Below are 23,998 nucleotides of genomic sequence, written 5' to 3'. Positions count from 1 at the left end.
TAAATACATAATTGATATTTATTATTTCTATGTTCATATAAAAATATCTATCATACCAGGTGACAAATTATCGTATAATATAATAATAACAAACATTTACAGTTGTTAAGTTTATAAAATATATTATACATGTAATAAAGGATAAATTTAATTAAAAAAATAAACATAACTCAATGTTTAATTAACTTACAGGAAGTCGCGAGTGCCCACCAAACGCTCACGTTAGCAGCAACAACGCGAATAACGGCAACAACAGCAATACTAACACAACAACAACGGCAACGGGCGTGACGGTCAGCAGCAACGGTGGCGTGATATGCAGCGCACGCACGCCTCGGGACGAGCGACACGTGAAGCACGAGCCACATCACCAGCCCTGCCATCATCATCACACGGTAATAATACTGCATAATTATAACATTTAGACGTTATAAACGTTGCTTAGTTAAACACTGATTTCACTATTTCTGTCATTATTGATTAGAAATTCGAAAGAAGGAGACACACCATTGTTTCATTAATAAACCGCTAAGCATTCATAAGTAAGGGCGTTAACATGCCGTAAAAGTTTATTTAAAAAATGTGTTACTTAAACTTGATATTTTTGGTCAATCAAAAGATATTCAATTTTTGTAATAGTTAAATGATGACATACTCTTTTAAACATTTTTTTTTAGACAGATTTATTATTATGTTAGACAGATGAATGAAGTGGACAATCCATCATTATTTTTTTAAACGATTTGTATATATTTCAGCAACAACAACAATCGCAGCAGCAGCCGCAGCCACAACAACAGCAACAACAACAAGCTCCGCCTCAACAACAACAGCAGCAACAACAGGCCCCGCCGCAGCAGCAGCAACAAGCGCCGCCGCAGCGCCAAGCCGCCCCGCAGGCGACGCCGCAGAGCCAGAAGAAGCGGCTGCTGGCGCTCGCGCAGCAGGAGGCGCAGGCCAAGCTGGAACCGCACCACGACCACCCGCCGACCGCCGCCGCGCACTACAATGTGAGTGCTCACTGACGCCCTCTCGCACATACTGACATGATTAGTAATTCTACAGCATTAGTAGAAGTATAAAGTCTAGCAATGCTAGAGCCGAAAAACCCTGTTATAAAAATATTTATTCAGCAATTTCTATGAAATTTACGTGTATTTACTATTTACCTTAGACAGGAATCTGCTTTCGATTTATTTAAATTTTCTTCGTACACTTAATCGAAAAAACTAGAATAATTTAAAATATTTTTTTTATAATTTGGATAAATATACATTTTTTGTTACAGAGCGGTTCGACGGTTCGCCAGACGAATGACTATCAATGTAATCAGTATGTTCCCACGCAACACAACAAGAGGGATAGCGTAAGTAACATTCTAGAAACGAGTATATTTACGAGTAAAAATTAGTAGGTATTAAATGAGTTACGTCCAATCTCAGTGCGCATTGTACATGATGTCTGTGCTAGTACTCAATATATATTTGATAATGTTATTATTAAATTGTAATACGGTATGTATTAACACCAGGAACAAGTATAAACTTACAACTACAATTACTAGATTACAAGGGTTAGTCAGTCTTTTATTGGTTAACAGGATCCTAGAAAACCTTCATAATATTCAATTGCGAAATTTAAAAGTATCGTTAAGGAATGCTTGTGTGCTAAAGGATATTACACAACCAATGACTTTTTAGATGTTTGCACACCTTGGGAATGAAACGATCGCCTCCAGGCCATTTCAAATAAAAAATACAACTCTATTATTGTATATTACGTATAATTGTAAAAAATTAGATATAAAAATCGGTTCTTCTCAAGTCTGAGGTGCTTATTTTCGAACCGGTGGTAGATTTATGACAATCAATAAGTACGTTTAACGCTTCTATATTTTATTGCTATAGACACATGGGACGTAGCATCTTGGTTCCTACTACGTTAATTATTGGGTGGATCAAATGGTGAATGAAACAAAGAAACCGTTCATATAACCTAAATTATTTGATCAGTTTTAAAATAATTATGGCTTAGACTATAACCCAGTTGCGAATGTCTAACCTGACTAGTGCGATGCTGGAACATAAATATTAAATCAGCGCCATCTATCGGTAGATAGATAACATAACCGGTTAAATGTAACACAGCACAGCTTAGCCGACGTTTTTTTTCAGTGGATAGATCATGGTTTACCATCGACGTTTTTAAGAAAGTGCCAATAAAATTATTAGTTGCGTTAACATACGAATTAACATTTCAGAGCGGCGGCTGTCGAGAATATCTACCGGTGAGCGGTGCGGTGAGCGGAGTGAGCGGTGTCAGTGGAGTGACCGGAGTTAGTGGAGTGAGCGGAATGGGAATGAGCGTGAACGTGGGCCCGCCCGCCGCGCACAAGCACGCGCCACACGCGTGGCACCACCACCCGCACGCGCACTACAAGTGAGAACCCTTTTGTAATACTTAACCGAGTTTGTGTTTCTCACATTTATTATTTATGTCTTTTATATCGTCTTCTTTTTATACCAATTCTTTCTCTGTCCAAGCAGTTCGCCTATGGAATTCTTTACCACTCCACTTAAGACAATCTCAAACTATTAACACATTTAAAATCCGACTCAAGGCAATTATTTATCTTTATAATTATCAGGGAGTGTTGTTTTATTATCTGCCGCACTTTATTGTTATTTATTATTATTATTATCATAATCAATTTTTTTTTAATGTTTTGGTTTATATATATATGTACGTTTATGTATATATTATTTATTTAAAAAATAAAAATTAAGATGATTAGTACACCTGCTTACCGCTTTATTTATTTATTTATTTCATGTCTTTCACCCAAAGGTTGTCTGGAAGAGATCGCTCTTTTAGCGATAAGACCGCCTTTTGTACAAAATAGTTTTCGTTTCTTTTGTGTTTGTGTTTAAAATGGTTCTGGAACTCTTTTCGTGTACAATAAAGCATATTCGATTCTATTCTATTTATGATTGTCATACGTAGAATATATCCACCCACCTGCGTGATGAATTACGTTTCAAACCTTCAAGCAAGGCGAAAATTCTCGCCCGGCAGTGAAAATTTTCGCGCTGGTACACTAACATTTGAAATGACTTATTATCGAATAAGAATTTCACGCGTCCGTGTGTTGCGTCAGGAGCGGCGCCGGCGCGGCGGGCGGCGTGCTGTCGCCGGGCGGCGTGTCCCCCGGGTACTTGCCGCCGCCGCTCTACGTGCCCACCTACCACTACCACACGTGAGTACCTCCTCCGGCACTTAGTCGACGTGATATTTAAAGTATATTCATTTCGAGTCGATCCTCTTTTTTGTTAGGAACACGTTTTTTTTTTTTATCTTATAAACGTGTGAATATATTTTTAGTTGGTAAATTCTACTGATTATATTTCCAGTGGCGGTGTCAGCGGAGTGGGAGGAGTGGGTGGCGTGGGAGGAGTGGCAGGTCCGCCGCCCGCGCACCACGGCAGTGGAGCGCGGCTGCCCGGCTACCTGCAGCCCTACTCGCCCACCTACCTCGTGCCGCAGCACCCGCAGCAGCACCTGTGGTACACCGACTGAGCACCGCCCGCCGCCGGCGCGCTGGACCGGGGTGACCATGTAGCGATGCAAGACCCCTATCATCAATTGGGGTAGACGAACTGACGTCTCGCTGGGTCATCGACCAGATGTTGGTCAAGGTATTAGCGATCGAATTGCGAGAATAATCAAGTCATCGACTTATCGTTGAACGATTATGTCATCTCAAGAAAAAAGAAAATCAAATGCGATCGAGTTTCCCTAAATAATCCATCTCTATAAAAATCGGATGGTGATAGTAAATTCTCGCTTGCTGGCGGTACACGCGAATCGACACAGCAACAATTATAACGAAAATCGACATTGGAAAGTAAAGAAGAGTTGGATTGTGATATAGATAAAGTGCATCGGAACGAAAGTGTTAGACGTTTTTTAGATATTAAGAGCACAGAATTTAATGTAACGCACACGCTCGCTGCCCTTATTGACGAACGAGTCTAATATATGGTTGGATATTTCGACCCCTTTGTCCATAAGGGCGGTCGAGTGTCCCTCGAGGAACAAAATCGACCGTTTCTATTCACACTGCAATTTTTAATTCAAAACTGTGACTAGTGTGTTTTGCGCGCGTGTTTTAAATACAGTTCCTTGTGTACCGAGGCCTGTCTTAGGGCTCTGTGTTTATAGTTAATCGATTTCTGTACAAATTAGATGTGATTTATATTATTCACATTGAACGCGACCTACGATACGTATTCGCGTTAGCTTGAGTGAGTATTGAGTGTTTATTGTTTTAATGTATTCCTTTCCTAGATGTGAATTAGTTAATGTTGCAAGAATTTTAAATTAAAAAAAAAAAACAGTGTTTATTTCTAATTGTATACGCAATGTATGCGTTAGATTTAGTGACGAAAGTTTTATTTACTTGTATATGGAATGTAAATTAATTTTTAAGTAATTTTGCTGCGAGGGCGAAGCGAGTAGGTTGCATTTACTAATATTTTATCGTAGACTTAACGTTTCTATCAAATCATTTAAAAAGTTGGGGAGTTTTTTATGTATTAAACCGGCGCATCGTAACGAAGCGATCGTCGAACGCACTGACGCGTTGAATTTCTTTCTAGATATAACGCGATATGTATAAAATTTTTTTTGTAGGTATTTTAGTTTTTACGAGACACTGATTTTGTCAATTACATCTAGGTTTTATTTGTATTGTATAATAGCGTATCCGCTTTGGTATGAGATTTATCTATGTTTTTAAGTTACGTTTCATATCATGTAGCGTAGAGGGCTCGACGCCCGTCTGTTTAATCATACAAACAAACATGCTGTGTTTATTACCTATTTAATCATATTAACTGGAATTATGTAGATATAATCGTAAACGTGTGTAGGGCGCGGTGATGGATAACTTGTATAGAATTAGATTCAATATTAAACAAAATAAAAAAAATTATTATTTAAGAGTTTTATAAAATATTTAGTATGGAATAAACATTTATAGATCCTTCATGTTTAATATGCATGTACGCTAAAGTTAGATAGAACAATATTGTTATATATTCTTTGTCAATGAAGATTTATTGCTAAATACATGTTTTGTTCTGATGTTTAGTGACACTCTGGAAAGCTTACTGTTACATTTTTGCTTCAAACCTTTTTCTAAGCCTGGGTACATGACTGTAAGCCATATCGACGGGCCCACATCGTTCATATCGTTTGTATAATTTCACTTTGGTTTCACTTGTAGACTTTTTTTATGCTATTGATTTCGCTATTGTATAAAAGTTTAGAAATATACTATTATTTTAATATAAAATTATCCTGAATTTCTTGACACTTAGTGTTTTGACGATACTTTTTTTTGCTTATTAGTTATTTAAGAGTTTTAACTTATACGATTAATGACCATTGTGGTACTATTTAGGATTTCATTATTATGTAATCGATGCAGATGTAATGTCCTACCAAACGTTTTCGAAATGACGACATACATTTCATTATATTAGTATTTTAGGTTTGCTGCCTGACAATAACTTTATAGTTTAATACACCTTGTAATATTAATTATAGACAATTATATTTTTAATTTTTTTTTTCGAGCATTGTACAGAATATGCAAATGGTACATATTCTGTTCTTTTTTTTTTAATTTTTTTTCATTCGTTTTTGTTTATAATTTACCGTATATTACTTAATTCCGACAAATGTCTCTTAATTCTCGCCTGTTTTGTGCAATGCTTGTCTTATAACTAGTGACGCGTCTTTTTGTACAATCGATGTAATACAGAACATGAAAATGGATAAAACAATTAATAAACAAAAACAAAAAAAAAACGCAAGAGTATATAACTACCAAAGTTTGCATTTAAACTCTGTGACAAATGGAGAGTTTTAATTTTAACAGGCAACAATTATTGTAACATCGTTATAGGTATTTTATTACAAAAACATGCTTACGTTATTTACAAGACGCGTCATATAATTTGAGTAGTTATCGGTGATCACGCAAAATCAATGATCTCTGAGCCCGAAGGCTTTCAACAAACATGATGTAACCCACACCCCACAGTCATCAATAAGCACAGCATTATTGATATTGGACATTCGACTATCACGAGTAACAATACGAAAGTAAAAAAAAAAATACAAATTGATTTTTAAAAATCGTGATATTACTGTTATTTTTCTTTAATATCATTTCTGTATTTAAGCTAATTTTTTTTTGTTCCAATTACATTTAATTTTTTCTTCAATTAATAAAATAATAAACTATTACTCTGATAGTCTTATATCCTTAATTTTATTTTCATTCATTCGTTATTAATTAATACGTTTTATTTGCGGAATTTTTGGGGTTTATTTTAAGTGTATTAACAAATGTATTGTTAACTTTATTTGAATGTATTCTTTTCTAGTTTGTATAGGACCCGCTTTTATCGTTTATCGTGAATTATTATTGCCTTATTAATTAAATGTTAAGCATATGTCTACATGGGGCATATACAATCTATAAACTTGGAAAAAAAATGCAATAAGTTCGACTTTTCTGTGATTTCTTATCGATCGTATTAAAGTAATTGAATAATTTGATTATTGTAAATTTGGGTTGTTGCAATAAATTTTAACTAAAAACAAATTAAATACTGTACCAGCTGAACGTAGAGATGCCCCGACTGTATGATTATTTAGTTGTAGTTTTGTTTCAACTCAGCTTTACACCCGTAATGTTAAAATATTGACAATAATAATGTAACGGCCGATATAATGTACAAATACGAGATATTTGTAAGTTGTTTTAACTGTTTTTTTTCTTTCAATATTTTTGTGCGCTAGAATCGCGATTACTGCTTAGTTTGTATATCAACCCCCAAACGCACATTTGTCTTTTATTTTTTATTGATTTCACTGTGATTCTAATGGAACTACTAAAATTTTTTTTTTTCTATTTAATTACACTTTTCCTTATAAAATTAATTAAGGCTACGTTTGCGTTTTAAATGATTTCATGTAACTTTTGAAATACTATACGTTACGTACGTACCTGTGGGTACGAGCTGAGAGCTAATTATATATAATAATGGGTATTTTATGTTTTAATTTTAGTTTGTAGGCGCTTGTGTCTTTGCAGGCGGTGAACCATTAACATAACTTAAATTTGGTGATCAGGGGCTAGCACTGATGTTGCTTAAGTTTTCTCTTCATTAATAATCAAATAGTTATTATGAAAGAATTGTAAATAAACATCCAGATACCCCTTTTTATTTTACTTTTATTTTTTGTACCTTTTCCTTTATTTACGTTTTTGTTTTTTTTTTTTTTTTAATTTATTATTTGGGCCTGTCTAGAATGATTTATTTTTTACGTTAATTGTAGCATTGTGATCGTTCACTCTCGCCAATACTGCTTATAAAATACTAGTAGTTGAATATTGCGCCGCATATTTGTACCTAATCACATTGTTATAAAGGCTAAGGTCGCCTGGCCTGCGTCCGTAGTCAATAGAGGCGAGCGACGCCTGAGCTGCTGTCTCGACAATAACCCAGTGTCAGACAATAATCATTCTTATTATTTGCCTCTTAGTAGTCAGTTCCGTTCGCCCCTTATTAGTGACATAGTTGACTACATCCTAGAAGTTTAGAATATTCAGATTAATGAAATACACATTCTAGTTGCAGAAAATTTACAACCTTATGAGTAATAATCATTTCGTATGTATGGAACAAAAAGAAATAATACCACTTACGATTTTGCGAATACATTCAATTCAGTATGGAAAAAGAATGAAATGAGTAGTGATTGAATTAATATAATAAATATTTTAAATAAAATCTAAAAAAGTAATTACAATAATATGTGTAAAAATATTAAACGTACCAGTGACGAATCGTAAATCGTGAAGATAACTTAAAATTTTAGTTATTTGTTAGTGTATTTAAAATAAGTTTAATGAGAGATTGGTAAGTTATTAATAAATGTTCATTTTAGAATTGAAATTTAATATTTAATAACAAACTATTTATCATTGATGTACCTTAATATTGACTGAATGTTACCTACTCTAAGTGCTTAGAAGCAGCTTTTTAAGAAACCGTTTACTAGATGTATGCACCTATTAGTAGGATCAGTGAGGTGATTTTCTACGATTCATTAAATACGTGCACTTTTTCTGATATAAAAGGTATGATATTACAGTTCAGACTGCCTCCGAACCATAACAACTTCTAATAATGAGATCGAGATGGTGTTGTATTGATTTTAAATAAATATTTGAAAATTTTAGCATGAATAAAACAATATCAAAACCAATAGGAACGCCTGCGGTTTTAGTAAAGGCATCGTTTTACAGGGGGACGTAAGTCGTTCACAATATAATAAGGTATTTCTGGCAATCACAAGTCTGATCTCAGGTACGTTGTAGTATTCGATAGGAAGTGCGCTGCGGATCGTAGCTCTATTCTAGTTGTAACTTTTATATATTCGACGTTCTATATCTACCTAATAGGTATGTGTGATAATAAAGTTAAGCTTTCAACTAGATGAAGTACAATGAATTCTAATGTTTATCTCATAGGCCAATGTTTATAAATATTATTTTTACACTGTCTATTAATATAAATGTGATTTTGTCTGTAGATTGTAATGTCTTAGATTATTGCGCGGTCCAGTTTGTCGATATATCTCTAATTCAATTTCAAATAAGGAAGCTACGCTTCGGTATTTAATGTAATAAGTAAACTAATGATACGTAAGTTTTTTAATTCCATGTTTACAATATCTCGATATGTCACGATGAAGTTAATAGTGTTTCCAATGCTTTTCACTGTATTTGTATATCAATAGCGTTAAGGTTCAAAATCGCATCACAAGTCTGTTCTTACCAAGATATTTTGCCGTCCAAGTTTCGTACCTTTTCGCGTACGACAGACAGACAGCTGGACTGCTCTATTTACTATATTTAATTTTGAACTACAATTCATATTTCGACACCAAACCGATTTTTAAAATTCTATATTATATGATTAAGTATTTTATATTCATATAGAGCTTATAGTGGGTTTAGGGCTGTAGTCGATTTGAAATAAGCTGTGAACTGAATGTTGAGTTATGCCTGTATATAATAAGTTATTGCAAACATTATAAAATATATCAAAACATGTAATTCATATAATGATAATTTCAGTTCAAGACGCAATTCAATCACAACTAAAAATTTTTATCAAAAGGAGCGATTTTTTGTACGTTATCATAAATTATTGTATTATTTCTGTTAATTTCGTGTATGAATTTAATACATATAGGTACGACTCAGCAATTAAGTCACTGAACCCAAATTATATCAGGGAGATGTTAGCGTAGAGGCTTTTCGTCTTAAATAACTTATCAAAGATTTATAAAAGCTATGGGTGTAGTGTTGAACGCATAGGTTAAAATATATAATGTCGTTTTATTACTGTTCATTCGGTTATGGAAATACAACACGAGTATTTAATTACAAAAACTATGAATTTAATGTTTGAAGCGCGTAAGGAGTGCGGAGTGTAAGCACTGGCGAAATTATTTTCATTCGTAATTCGGTCAACTCGTTTTAACTTTCTCGTAAAAATTGTCTTGAAATATAAAACTTTCGTATAATCTAATTACTTAATTAAATGTTAGGGCTACGGCTGTATGTTAATTTTGTATCGATATTATTAAAATTTGTTAATAAAATATTTCGTAAAAGTGGTTTAAAAAAAGTAAAAAGAGATATTCATTAATTTAGAAACATTTTAATATTTAACAAATTTAAGATTTAATGTCGCCTTTGCTATTAGATGACGCCAGTCTATATAGAATATCTAAAAGGATTATATCTGTAAAATGTGATTTAAATGTCCAGATTATTATTCGATATTTGCTATCTTCTATATAACATACGTTTAAGAATATCCTATTAGCGTCCAGTGAGATTTTGTCTATCAGTGTCTAAAGTTATTGTGATGCGAAATAGCGCGTCGCAAACGTAATTACCTACACCTATTTATGCTAGAATAGATTCAGTAAATGTAGGTCTCCGACCAAATTAGCTGGTAATTAAAATATACTTATCTCGGAACACAAATATTATAAAGTTGGTATTCGTACGCTGTGAACTAGCACTGTATGTAGGATGGGTGGGGATACTAAAGTACAAATTTATCAAACGTTCCCCAGTCTCGAACGCTTTAAGCTCTTTTCTTATATATTTAGTAATATATAAGATAAAGAAGTTGCATTAAAATCGTTTTGAATGTTTAATAAATGTCGTATTAGATAAACTCGTAAAGTTTCGATTTTTATCATTTGCAAGTTTCAGTGATATAATATATATAAAATGTTTAAAAATTTGTCAAACCTAACCTCACACGTTTTATAAGTTATTTGTTAATCACATAAATGTACTAGATTTGTGGTAGCATAGTTGAATATCGGTGACAGGATCACGTTTTCGAATTAAATCGTAATTTTATAACAATTGATGTGCCTAAGTGTAATACTCTATTGTAAATGTATATAATATAATGAGTAGTTATATTTATTTCAAGTCCTCGGACTGAATATTAGCATGGAACGACGCCATGTTAGCTTTATATAATGTTTCGTGTTTATTGCATGTTGGTTCAGAAGTGTTTTAAAGACAATAACTTCTCATTTCCTCCAGTCGGTGACGTACACATTTAAATGCCAAGAATAAGCACTCACTATTTCGTGTATATCTTTATGTTATATGAAACAAACCAAAACAAAAATCATAAAACTAACAATGCTTCATGAAAACAAAACGATTTAAATTAACTGTGTTAATTTTTATTGAAATTGATAGAAATTATTATTATAGACTTCTGTGCGTCTATATAATGTACGCCACTGACTGTAGTCCTTGATGTGTAATTGCTTAATGCATTTGAATATAATTAAATTTCTATCTACATAAGCATCTACATTTTTAATACATTGTAATTCGTAATGAGATACATTTTACTATATTTTTCTGTTTGGAATAAGTAATTTTTGTCGATTTTATTTTAACACTTCGATATTTGTACTGATTAGTGGTAGACTGTTTTCTATTCAAAAATATAGTCTTATTTTCACACGATAAAATTGTTGTGGGGACACGTAGTGTGATTTCATGACTCATGGTACGTTAGCTTAGATATTACAAAAAAAATTATAGCACGCCACAGGATTATTTGCATTTCCAATTATTGTACCTAGTCAGTTATTTTGTATCGAATGTTTGAACCGTGGATGATAATGAACACGCCGTGTTTATGGTGTACGATTGACGAGAAAATGTATTTTATCATCTATACTCGCCGTGTACACGAATATAATGGGTATCGGTAGTTATGTAGACTTGATTGTGATATCAATAAACATTTTCATACGAGCATCCAATGACTGTTTTAATAATACCCTATCCTCGATATATTTTTTGTATTGGTTAGCGTTATTGCCTCTCTATAAGCGTTCGCAGGTTGCAATCGACCAAGTTACAAAAGGATAGTTTTATTTATTATGATTTCTTACTAACATATTTTTTTAGATAAAATATTTCAATAAAGACAATGAATGGAAATCATTAACAATTTGATAATTGTTATCTATACATATAATAAATCTGTAACTGATCGCTGTGTGTATGGAAGATATGAGAGTAAAACGATTATCGGGGGCCTTTATCAACGCAATAGAATCCAAAACAATGATTGTTAATTTTAAACAATTGGCTGAAATTTTAGTTATAAGGTTCAGCTTATTATATTAACCTGCATTACATTTATATATATTAACCTACATCGTTAAACGTGCCCACGCGTATATGTAAAGCGCGCCGACCGCTGTTAGTTGATGATAAGTACTTATTTTTTAAAGTCACAATTTACCTATCTGTTTTATAAGGACATGATTTTCTGTAAAGCTATCGGTTGCAGTTACAATAAATAATACATTCAAGTATGTCGGAATAGATTTAAGGGAATTCTGTTTTTTTTTTATGGTCAATGATATGTTGCCCTTTATAGATACCGAAGGGGTGGAGACCAATAAATACTATTGATATGTATCTGCTGAAATATTATAAGTGTACTCTTAGTGATTTCTTTAAGTTGTACGCGGGTGAAACCGCGAGCACAGCTAGTCGTATATATACTTTAGCAGCCAAATATTTCTGGAGTTATATCAATTTTTTAAAACAAAATTGTTTGGGAAAAACAATTTATTGTATGTATATAAATTATTAATACACTCGAAATGTGAAATGATTACATTTTAGATATCATATATATTTTTATCAAATTTCTTTAAACTAAGGTTTTAGAGGATGGTAAAAAAAAACAACAAATACCGTATGAAGTAAGCTTTTTTTAAAACTAATTTTAAGTTTTATACATTACACAATATAATGATATGGAACTCGATACACTATAAAACATTAATTAGACAACTTTGGCCGAATATTTACAGAATTGAACTTACGTAGCGACGTTACTCGCCGCGAGACAAACATATTGAAATTAATGTGATACATATATATAATAACTATTCGGCTCGAACTCTTAAGCAGTTTTGCCTCTTGAGCTTAAATAATTTACAATATATATATATTTGTATCCCAAGGACTCGCTGGCCGTTATTTACCGCTTAATAAATACACATATGTGCACAATATGTACAGTGCTACGAAGTATACCGAACGGCCAGCGGACTCGAACAGACTTAATATTCAGTCAAAAATTACACAAATCATACATTAAGAAAACTTTATATATTAACAAAATAAAAAATAAAAAAATTATATTTGATGTATTAAATTATTTCTCATTCGCTTAAATCAGCCAGGGATACAGAATTGCAGTTACTCAAGTCTCCTAACGCCATGTTCAGTAACTAACACTATTTTAAACAGCAATATATAGATATATATATATATATATATAATATGACAAATTGCATACAGTAAAATTATGTTCTGAGATCATATTTAATACATCACAGGTGTTAAAGAGAATATATTAAAATTATAAGAACGAAGTGCGTTTTATATCAATGTCCAAACTCCTCAATCGAATACATTCTCTTTACCTACTAAGAACAACATCGGACGTCGTGTGACGAACAAACGACATACGAATAGAATTTTTCAAACAATAAAATTATATCAAACACTTGCGATGTAATCTCATAAACAAAAGCCTTGAAGGCCAAAAATATTTGTCCAAAAACTAAATGGTTTCCGGACAACTATTTCTAACATTACAATAAGATGTATCAACTTTTAGAATAATATCGTATTTTTCATTGTAACTATTTATCGTGTATAATGTATGTATGTCGCGTCTGTTTCAGAGATCACAGATAAACACATTTCATAAAATCAAGAACAACGTCAAATTTTATAAACAAGTCGAACTCAACCGAACGCCACGTATTGATTACAAACGCGAGCCTGGAACGGCACTTTAATATTCACCTAACATTGTCCAAACGTTAATTCATTTATAATTTCATTAGTCTAGTCAGACCCACCCAGAGTTATAACTTTGGCAGAGCGTACCGGCATTCGGACACCGATACATAAAAAATTTAAAACCTAGCGATTTAAATCGTAAAAATGAATGAAAAATGAGTGTCTTTTAAATAATTCGCCGCGACCCTTCGACCTAAACAGACGTGAATTTGTACTTTAATAAAGGGATCGCGATCGTTACCGTTGTTTATCGATTATTGAATAAATTTTGAGGTCAAATCGAAACAATAATTAATAAATCATAAAGATATAATCCATTAAAATAAAACAACAAAACGAAATACACTTAAGACTTTTAAAAGTAATATATTGAACTCTTATTCAAAACACAAATACTCAATGTTACATTATAAAATATCTCGTATCTAATTTTAATATTAAATTGGCAATCGTGTTACTGTGAGGTAACAGTCTCCGCGGTCTTGAGTATTTGTATTTCATTAAATCTAACTTGCTTTTTTATATTTTAATGAACTTGATCTGTTTTTGCATCCATCGCGTTCGGAGGACGCAAAGACATTTTGTATTTTATTCAACGAAACGCATAGAGAACACAACCGCGCGAGTGAAAATTTAATTTCCAGTATCGTGGTTAGTTTCCCCGAGGCGTTAACGATTGTGACCTTCGTTTGTACACTATTGAATGCGTGTATAAATTATCTCCGAATATTAATATTTAAGGTACCGGCTTAAACAGAATACTATAACTATCTCTACGACTATATTATAACTTAATTTATTTGTCAAAGAGATCATAATAAACTTACAATTAATTGTCACATAGTATAAATATATTGCCCGGGACTTAAAATTATTGCAAATTGTGAAAAATCGAAATTCTCGCCTGATAATTGTTATTGAGCAATATTTATTTAAAAAAAAAACTTTGTGATGCATCAAGGGTCATTATCGGGTCATAGTAATATATTATTAAATCATATGCTATTATAAATGTCTGAAACTATCTTACAAATTACTTAACGTTATTATATTGTTCTTCAATGCGATTGCATCATCGACAATCAAAATAAATTAAGAGATATAAAATAAATTTGCACAATTGCCTTAGACGAACCCGCGCTCGACTCGAACGACGCCATGATAAGTGAAAAAAATATATTCAAACATGATCTGAGGTAAATCCAACTTAAGCCCTTTCCGAAACAAAGCTACTCCGATCCCGCGGTCTCGTCTCTCCATCAACCGACGTTTGTTCTATTTATGACAATTCTAATATTACTCTTTCTAAACATTTCCAGTTCGTTTCATGTGAGCTGCCATTCGACAAGTTTTTTTCTCCTTATTCCTGGCGTTCAATCGTCGCGGGGTTTAGCATGGCCGCGGCCTAGCTGGTGCGCTTGAAGTGCGCCTGCGCAAGTCTCGCCACCTTGGGGGGACGGATGTGGGCCCCGTGACCGCATTCGTGCTTGTGCTTGTGCGCCGGCGATTTCTTTCCGCTGGTCGGTAGCCGCTTGCGGGGTTTCAGGAAATCTGGAAATAAACAAAATATAATTATAAAATCGCATTCTATAAAAGCTTTACTTTTATATTATTATTTTTGTTAAATTAAAATATGCGGCAGGTGTGTGTAGGATCTTAGAAAAAAAAAAAAAACGTTTAAAAAAACGTAAAAGTAGAACGCATGCATTATTCGTTTTTTTAAGCAACTTATGCATTCGAAGTGCTCGTAAAATCAACCGAGGGCGGGGCAGCAGCCGAGTGATTTGGGCCAAATTTTACGACCTCAAAAACTGGAGTTTCGTTAAGACCCGGATGGCTGTTCATAAGACCCTTGCAGTTGACATTTTTACGACTCCATCCGTAGGGATAAAACCGTAAAAGAGTCCTACTAGCACTTAATGCACCAAATTCTTTTAAAAATAAATCTCGGACCATTTCTAATTTTAAAAAGCATAACATTAATAAATATATAAAAGTTTTACGATCATTTTACTATTGTATAATCTGTATAATAATGGCTGTAATACGCTGTGACTTTAACTGTGACTGGGTTATATGTAACGTATATTTTACAGCGTGTCGTGTAAATTTCAAAGTTCATGAGCGTCGAGATTAGATAATGCGAACGTTTGAAATATGCGACACATTGAACCTTTGTCTTGGTCATCCGTGGTATCTAGTAATAATTGATAACCCATTGTACTAAAAAATATTACTATCCTATCTAGCTAAAACATAATAACTAAGCGTAATCCGATCAATGGTGTGTACAAAAACGGCATAGCAACATCCGATCTGGTTGCTGAAGGTCAAAAACATTGATTGCCTTCGCCTCCGTTGACCACGTGGACGCTACGTCGTACTACGCTTCAAATATGATAAGAAATACTATATCAAATATATTTGTAATATTCATGACCAAATACAACGTTACAAAATAATAATCGTCGTACGTCAATAATCAAGTTTATTGATACCAAAGATTTTGTATTTCGATCGAAATCTTTTACCGCCAAAACGATGCCCTTGACTAAAATAATATCGATAAGGAAACTCCGATATTAAAGTTTTACATACATAACACGATGGATCAGTTAATATAACGACTAAAGTAAATGTTTCCATTGAAATCACTGTTGAAAAACTATCGGGCGTCAGTTTGTGCAATCGGGAACTATGTCAATGACGTCACGACCATCAAGGTCGACTGGTCACCACGAGGTCTGTAGATTTCCCGCCAAAATTACACAAACGTGTTCGATATACAATATATTATTAATATATTCACTAAAGTCAACCTAGTAACTTTACGGACGTTTGAAACACACTTAATATTTAAATTATGTGATTATATAATTGAAAACGTGCTAGAAGAAAAGTAACCTCCAATTCAAAATACGTATTAAATATTTATTAAAGTAAATAATAATTTTGCAATCATAAAAGAGTATAATTCATTAAATTCGCTTGTCTGATGCAAACAACGAGAAAATACTTTCGCAAATGTTACGCAATAGTTTCCCGCCAAATGTTCAATGAAGCATTTCGCGCCATTTTCTTGCCAATATAATGCGACCGATTTGGAGAGCGCGCTCGTGGTTTGAGATTAAATCTACTTTAGTTTCGTATGTGTTTAGTCGGTCTATAAATGCTTACACTGGGTTCGCGTAAACATGCGGGTGTATGCGTAAACAAAATGGCCTTGGAGATCGTGCGCGTGCGCCGAGCGTGGTCGTGTCGCGTCGCTTCTATTCAAAACTACATAGTTATCACTGCTTTGTACATTATCAAATTTTATATTTTCAGACTAATACAACACAGCTAATGCGATCCAATTTTAAATATAATGAGCGTGTGTTTTAATGAACGAGTTAAATTGTTGAATTTAATTATTTTTGAATGAAGTATAACTTATTTATATAATATATTTGTTTTACAGTTGTAAAAATAACAATGTTAACTGTGTTTAGTTTGTTAAATCACGTTAATACGACAGCAAGCTCTTTATTGAGTTATAGGAATGCCTCGGTTATTTTGGGCGACCTAAATATCTACATGGCACCACGGGCAGCGCACGACGCTTCGTTTTGAATTATTAGCTATGTACATAATAACATTTACTATGTCAAAACGATTATTTAACTTTAATAGTAAATACTAATCGCTGATAAGATATACATAAGTCTAGCAAAACTTGTGCTCAAAAATTAATACTAATATAATTTTTGACGTTGTTAACTAATGATACTTAATTTAAGATGTAGAAGTAAGAGATATTTGCTTGGCAACCACTGAAATAAGTACTTTGAGTGTAGTTTAAACAATGCACGAATGCTGCGCACGCGCATCGAAGGCCGCGTCTGTTGGAGAGACATCCGTCGTAGTCGTTCTTACCCGAGTTGAATCTTTTATGGCAAATGATAAAAAATGCATATGAAAATTTAAATATATATGAAAGAGACAGAAAACGTGCACGGATCATCCTCAGAACCATCAAATTATCTCACTAGTCACGTCTCTTTCACAATCGTATCTCACCGGACTCTGACGAAAAGTTTCGATGTCACTTTCTCTCCATTTTTGTGACGCGTATGCAAAATATTTAAGAAAACGATACTCGAGTTCAGTGACGAAAACGTACAGAAACATGGAAACGATATTGACAACCAATCAATATTATAAATTCCACCTGCAATAGCTCATTGCGTTTCCGAGTAAATTAACGCTGGAGATACAAAAATTACTGCATTTTATTGCGGCCTCGAAACTGCACCGAGCTTGCGCACAAAGATTCGTGAGGAAGGAAAAATGCTTAGTTGCTAAATACTGGACCGAGTGCTGTGCCTGCAGGCTCGTGGGAATGACGAATGAGCTTCTGGTCACGATTCAACAAAATTGCTATCTTTTTGGTGCATTTAATACAGTAAAGGTATACTCTAGACGTGTCATTATTTATGTCCAACGTGCATCGCGTGTGAAAAGTTCCTTTCAACAAATAGGGGGTGACGTACGTGTACGTCGTGTAAACGGCCGCAATAACGAATACACGTGAATAAGACGACGATAGACTGCGCCCACGCTCTTGTCGTCCTCGACACTCGTGTATTTCGAAATATATTTTTTAAATGCGGACAATTTTACAAACATTTCTAACAATCTGTTGAGCTCGAGACTGGTTTAATGACGTATGGCTCCCAAACAAGTCTAAACTTGATCGTGCGCGTCCCGTGCTCGCTACACTTGCGCGCACGTAATCTCGTCGGTAGGTGTGTATAGTGATCGTAAGGGGTGGGGGGACTTATCGAAAAAAAAACGGGCGCGGATTTGTCAGGCGTAGGCGGCGACTGCGCTCCGCAACCAAACAGGTTAGTCGCCTCGTTGCCCTAGCGCATACTGAAGTTTTTTCTAGATTATGGCACAGGGTTACTATCGTTGCTAGTAATTCAAACCCAATTAGTTATAGGATTTTATAACACGTTTCATCATAATTTATAAATACCACATTCACATGAATTATGTAGTTTGCAGAATACCTGACATAACGAGTTATTAACTTTGATAAAGTTATAAGCGAGAAGCCTACATTTGGTCTTTGGCAGGAAACAATTGTTATGGCAATGTCGGCTAGATAGCGAAACGGGAATGCGACTCGCTTGCATTGTGATTACGAACCAGTTCCCAAATATCTAGGTCAAGTGAAAGGCGATTCGATGTCAAAACGACTGCTTATTGCGGATACATTGCGTTACGCGACCGACACACCGACGACTTTTTCTTCCTCCATGAATATAAAACGGAATGTTTTAATCTACAGTTTCAATCAGACGATGTAAAAATAAGTTCATTTATAGAATATATATGGTGTTCTTATTTGTCGTCGATATACATGTTTTTAATCAGCAGACAGCCCTAAACAAGTAGTCTAGTACAACTGGACGTTCAACATAAAAAGAGTTATAAAAAGCAATCATGTGCAGCTCGAATATCCGTATATCGTCGTTGTATATATATTATATCTGGTACGCGGCTACTGGTTTTGAGATGTGGAAGCCTAAACAAACAAGTGACAGGCAGGTAGCGGGCATTGTATCCCTCTTAACATTTGTCCAATATTATCTGATATGGTTTATTTAAATTGTGGTCACTGTCATCTTTTTTATTTGTCTCGTCTTGACGAGATTGTCTTTTGTTTTATTGTCCGGAATAAAGATAGCGCGCGTGACAGATATACTACACGGCTCTCTCGAAAGATTTACTCGAAGTAAAAGACATTTAAATTTATATTCTTTCGCATAGATGTTTGAAAATTTAAAGAATTCAATTGAAATAAATTTAAATAAAAGGTTAAATAATAGTTTAATTAAAGTTACATTTCCGTAAAAATTAATTGTATCGTGAATAAGCTGAGCTCTCGCAGGAAATACCATTGTAGTCATTATAGAGCTCGGCCAAGTGAGTCACGGGAGCCGTCCAGGTTTGTTTATTAGCCCATTTACTCAACGTAGCGGTGATGTTGTGCAAACAATAGTTGCTTCTCCTAACTTTCGTTTTCGTGTGACGTTTTAAACACTTTCCATCAATATGCAATTATATCTTGTAATTTTTTTATTAATAATATGGTCATAAAATATATACTAGTTATTATATAAAATAAACCTAAAATTCATGCTATTAAATAGATAAAAATTACAACCTACAAGTGTTCTGGTATCAAACAGGTAACACAGACAAGTCTAGAAGCCTGTCTTGTACGCTGCAATTATTCAGATTTGATCTCTTAAACAGGATGTCGTAAATTGGATGTTTCGCAGCATTGAATTCGAGTTGATACATCGAATTAGCGTTTTTGTCCGAGTGCAATTTTTTTGTTGCATTAGACGGGACCGTATAAAATTCATTCAAACGAAAATAAATTCGAAGGCTAACATAATTGTAATCAACAAGGACTAATATCGTTTGCTAAATGTTAAGTTTAAATGTTATTGACATTAATATCAATACCGAAGTGAAACATGTTTGCTTGGATAGTGATTTTGCTTGCACTTGACAAAACCTTTGGAACTGATTTATTGCTTGACCGAAAGACATACACAGGTTTATCTGACGCATATCGTATGTTTAATTTTAGACCAGAACAGGTATGTCATGAAAGATTGTGGAATGTTGATATAGTTACGTCACAGACGCTTTTGAAACTAGAAAAACATAAGTGTATTCGATTGAATTTAAAACAAACAAACGCTTAGCGAAATATAAAAGTAATTCGGTATCAATGATCGTAGTTTATTCAGAAAGCGCATAGAAACTAGAGATAAACGTAGTCGTAACTGTGAAAGTAAGTGAGAAGGAAGCCATTGTTGCGTGGCCAAGTGGTAAACACAGTGAATGGCGAATATCTAATGACGTGCCGTGTTGGCGCTGTTTATTTATCGAACTAGCTGCTTGAATAAAAAATATTTTAGTACAGTTTACGAGCCAAAATGGCCTAGTAAGACAAAAACAAGAACAATTGTTGTTTTCATGTGCGTAACATTAATTGATTTCACTAAAGGAAAACATCGTGAGGAATACATCAGTCTGAAAATCTGCTGCTTGTGTATTTACACGCCCAAGTTGTGGTTCGAGATTCAAAACCTTGATCAAAAAAGGAAGCCTTAGAACAGCAATGCCATTTACAGAGCTAAAATTTATAATTCAATAGAAAACGAAACCGATAAATCAAAAGATCGTTATATATTAAATAAATTATAGTTAACCAGAACGGGATAGTATTACAATTTAAAGATCATAAGAACGAGATGAAATATTCTACCTTTGATTTATGTTACGGATTGCGTAAGAAAAAAAAAACAAATTTTATAATTATTTACCTGATTCCTCTAATGTTTCCCTGTGGGTGTTACGGAAGGTTCAACGACCTGAGTCAGATATAGGAGCAGGTGTTCGACTTGGACATCACATTTATTACATAGAATCGCTTTAGAGCCAATGAAAAGGTTTTATAATCCACTTTCGTGTATAATGGCATTTAAAAAGGTTAGTTCTAATCGTATAGATTTAAATTACAACGTAAGGTCCAGGGAATCAGTATATTCGTCCCCAATAGTCATACATTTTTATGACCCAAGACGACCGTGACCATTTTAATAAATGGTTATTTATAAGATCTTAATTATGTTCAAATGACGTTTTAGAATTTAAAAAATGATACGCCCATAATATAATGTATAAATGTTTGTTGGTTGAAACAGTAAAAGGTATTATTGCGATAATGAAAACGTATTCAGAATATTGAACAACGTTTCCATTGAAAACAATCATTCGGAGAGTAAACGTGCACAGTAAACGAATGAGGAGCCTTAATGAATGGCTAATAAAGAACACCCGGTGGGCGGCAAGTTCAAAGCAAGGTGGGGAGGTACGGACACAGCAGCCGGGTATGCGCGGGCGCATCAGCCACAGGCGATCAAAGCGCCGCCATTATCAGCCACTTGAACTATCATGGATGGCTCTCATTTTGAGGTAGCTACCGGCGTACACATTATCTCTATAATCTATATTCGATATTAGTTTTGAGTTTTTAAACGCATTCCCATGAGGGTTGTAGGTTTTTATTGGTAGGTAAAGTGCACATGTAGATGGTGCTTTTATGATTTAGTAAAAGCTTCTGTTGAGCTTATTTTTGTAATAAAATAACCTTGCTTTCCGTATAACTTATCTTACTTATCGACTCTTATTCGATATCGTTTTAAAAAAAACGTAAATTATACGGATTAACGTAGAAAAAAATAATACTGATTATTTTTGCTATTAGATTATTTTCGCAGGCACTACTACTACTCGAAGTATTAAAAACTTCCAAAAACATGAATCAAAATGATTACATATATTCGTAACATCCAATTGTGTTGTTGAGGTAATTCTAGGTAACGTTAATCTAAAGACCGGCCAATTTGGACAAACGAAATTACTGCTCAAATAGAAACGGTTGGAGATTAAAACGGACACGCAATCTTTATTCCCATGGTCGTTAAAAATTTAAATACTTAAGAAACAGGAGCCGAAATAGCTCAATAAATCGGGAATACAATGAGATCGATAATTCCAAAGACAGTTAACGGGTAAAACGGTAGCTAAGTAACTAAAGAACAATGTATTTATTGTGTAAGGCATTATTCCGAGATCTTGCTATTGTTGTCAATGGAGACAAACGGGTTGATGTCTGGACCACTTTAGATATAAACATTGGTTTATCTATGCTCAACAAGATGTAACGCATTGTGGAGATGACCTGAGGTGACAGAGTTCGACCTCTGGACCAAATTTGGGAACAGCTTCTGTTGTTCATCACACATTGTGCGATACAATGGATAGAAAAGATGGGATCACAGAGGGGCGAAGCTGCTAAGTATTACACGAACAATAGACACAAAGACTGGTGTATGTTTACCCATGAATGTGGAATATAATGCACAATAGCCGATGCTATGCTAATAAGTTCGTACAACAGGTTCATACGACTATTCTCAAGATAAGTCTACGTGTATAACGAATTCGCGTTTCAAGTTAAATCGTGCATATTTAGGGAGACGAGATCGCTTGTAATCTCGTTTTTAAATGGTCTATTTAGACGTTTGCTAACTGTAATAGTGTTCTTTGTTAAGCAAATCAACGAAATTACATTTCTTTTGCTATTTTCTATTATGAATATATTTTGTAATGTAAAGTGGTTGATTAATTATGTACTTATTAAGTGAAGAAGAATTGTAACAGTTTTTACTTTTGATCGAATTTAAAGCAGCTGATAGTTGGTGATTTTTGCTCATTCAGAACCCAAATGTCGACATTTGGTTGATGCAGCAATTTAAGCAATTATAATCGGTGTAGTGGTTTAGAAGTCCGGGGCACGGCATCTGTGGGGCACATCTGGTGCGAATTAGCAACTCTTACCGCGTATTAAGTTGCATCGCGCCGGTACTCGAGTTACTAGCTCAGTTCCATCATGCTAGGTTTATGGAAGTGGAATTAAAAGCGTTTCACTTAATGGTCTCTTGACATTTCCCTTAAAATGCTTAAAGTGCTAAAGATTACGCTTATCTTAAGTGGTGAAGGCGAAAGCTTGCAATCTTTCAAATAAGTGGCGGTGATTTTTTTCCTATTATGAACGTGTTTCGCCGCTTTGATCTTATTTAGATTTTTGTCACGTTTCAAAAAGAGTTTTATTTTTAAAATGTAATGTTTTTTCGCTATCCGAGGACGTTGATTGCTGCACTAAGATCTGGAGTCCATTAAAAAGTAATAAAAATTTGAATCCTTTTTTGTTACTAAATGCATTTTATAATATTTAGTAGTCACATAATATTTAGTAGGACACAGTTCATTGGAACGTCAATAAAAAAAGTTTAATCTGAGCAGATACAATCGACGTTGGCAAGGAGCGCCAGGACCACCCAGTAAGTGTGATCTATTTTCTCAGAACCTGTCTTCGTCACGATTTTTGATTATGTTTTAAAAACGCATTGTACTAACAATCAACACCTTTCAACGTATACCCTCGCGTTGTCTGAGAAACTAAATCGGAACCGCCAATAAAATACGAATGGGACACTAAAATCTTAACTGTATAATTTTTCATAAATAATATTTTTACGACATTATTATGCGGGGCGCGTAAGGATCCTAAAATTGTTTTTTACTGACTAACATTTATGAGTTGACCATTCGTTTGGACAAATTCCACATTTTAAAACGTGTGAAAGCAAAACATTGAAGGGTCGACTTTGACACCAGTCGTAAAATTACTATGCGTACGCGCAGACCGGGCGGGGTCGCATAGTAAAAACGATTGGTCAAGCATTGATGGATCAAATGTAATGATTATTATTTAAGAAAAGGACTTATGAATATAGGTCAGCGTCGGTCTTGGGAAAGGAAATGGTGTACTAA

General features: G+C 34.1%; 2 protein-coding genes across 4 annotated transcripts in view; one reads left to right on the top strand and one right to left on the bottom strand.

Annotated features, from left to right (window-relative positions):
* Positions 1–7,299, top strand: part of LOC126776749 (homeodomain-interacting protein kinase 2) — a 106,912-nt gene extending 99,613 nt beyond the window's left edge. For all 3 annotated transcript variants that reach the window (XM_050499481.1, XM_050499479.1, XM_050499478.1), the window contains exons 19-24: positions 193–395; positions 759–1,010; positions 1,289–1,366; positions 2,261–2,439; positions 3,158–3,256; positions 3,411–7,299. In XM_050499481.1, coding sequence (XP_050355438.1) covers positions 193–395; positions 759–1,010; positions 1,289–1,366; positions 2,261–2,439; positions 3,158–3,256; positions 3,411–3,576 — 977 coding nt within the window. In that variant the 3' untranslated portion in view covers positions 3,577–7,299. The remainder of the gene's footprint in view (positions 1–192; positions 396–758; positions 1,011–1,288; positions 1,367–2,260; positions 2,440–3,157; positions 3,257–3,410) is intronic.
* Positions 7,300–12,406: 5,107 nt separating this feature from the next.
* The window catches only part of LOC126776914 (cyclin-dependent kinase inhibitor 1-like), a 32,070-nt gene continuing 20,478 nt past the window's right edge, over positions 12,407–23,998 (bottom strand). Inside the window, exon 3 of the mRNA XM_050499778.1 lies at positions 12,407–15,082. Coding sequence (XP_050355735.1) covers positions 14,937–15,082 — 146 coding nt within the window. The 3' untranslated portion in view covers positions 12,407–14,936. The remainder of the gene's footprint in view (positions 15,083–23,998) is intronic.

Source organism: Nymphalis io, chromosome 21 (genome assembly GCF_905147045.1).
Source record: "Nymphalis io chromosome 21, ilAglIoxx1.1, whole genome shotgun sequence".
NCBI lineage: Eukaryota > Metazoa > Arthropoda > Insecta > Lepidoptera > Nymphalidae > Nymphalis > Nymphalis io.
The sequence above is the reverse complement of the archived record's forward strand: the minus strand, read 5'-3'. Positions and strand labels throughout refer to the sequence as shown.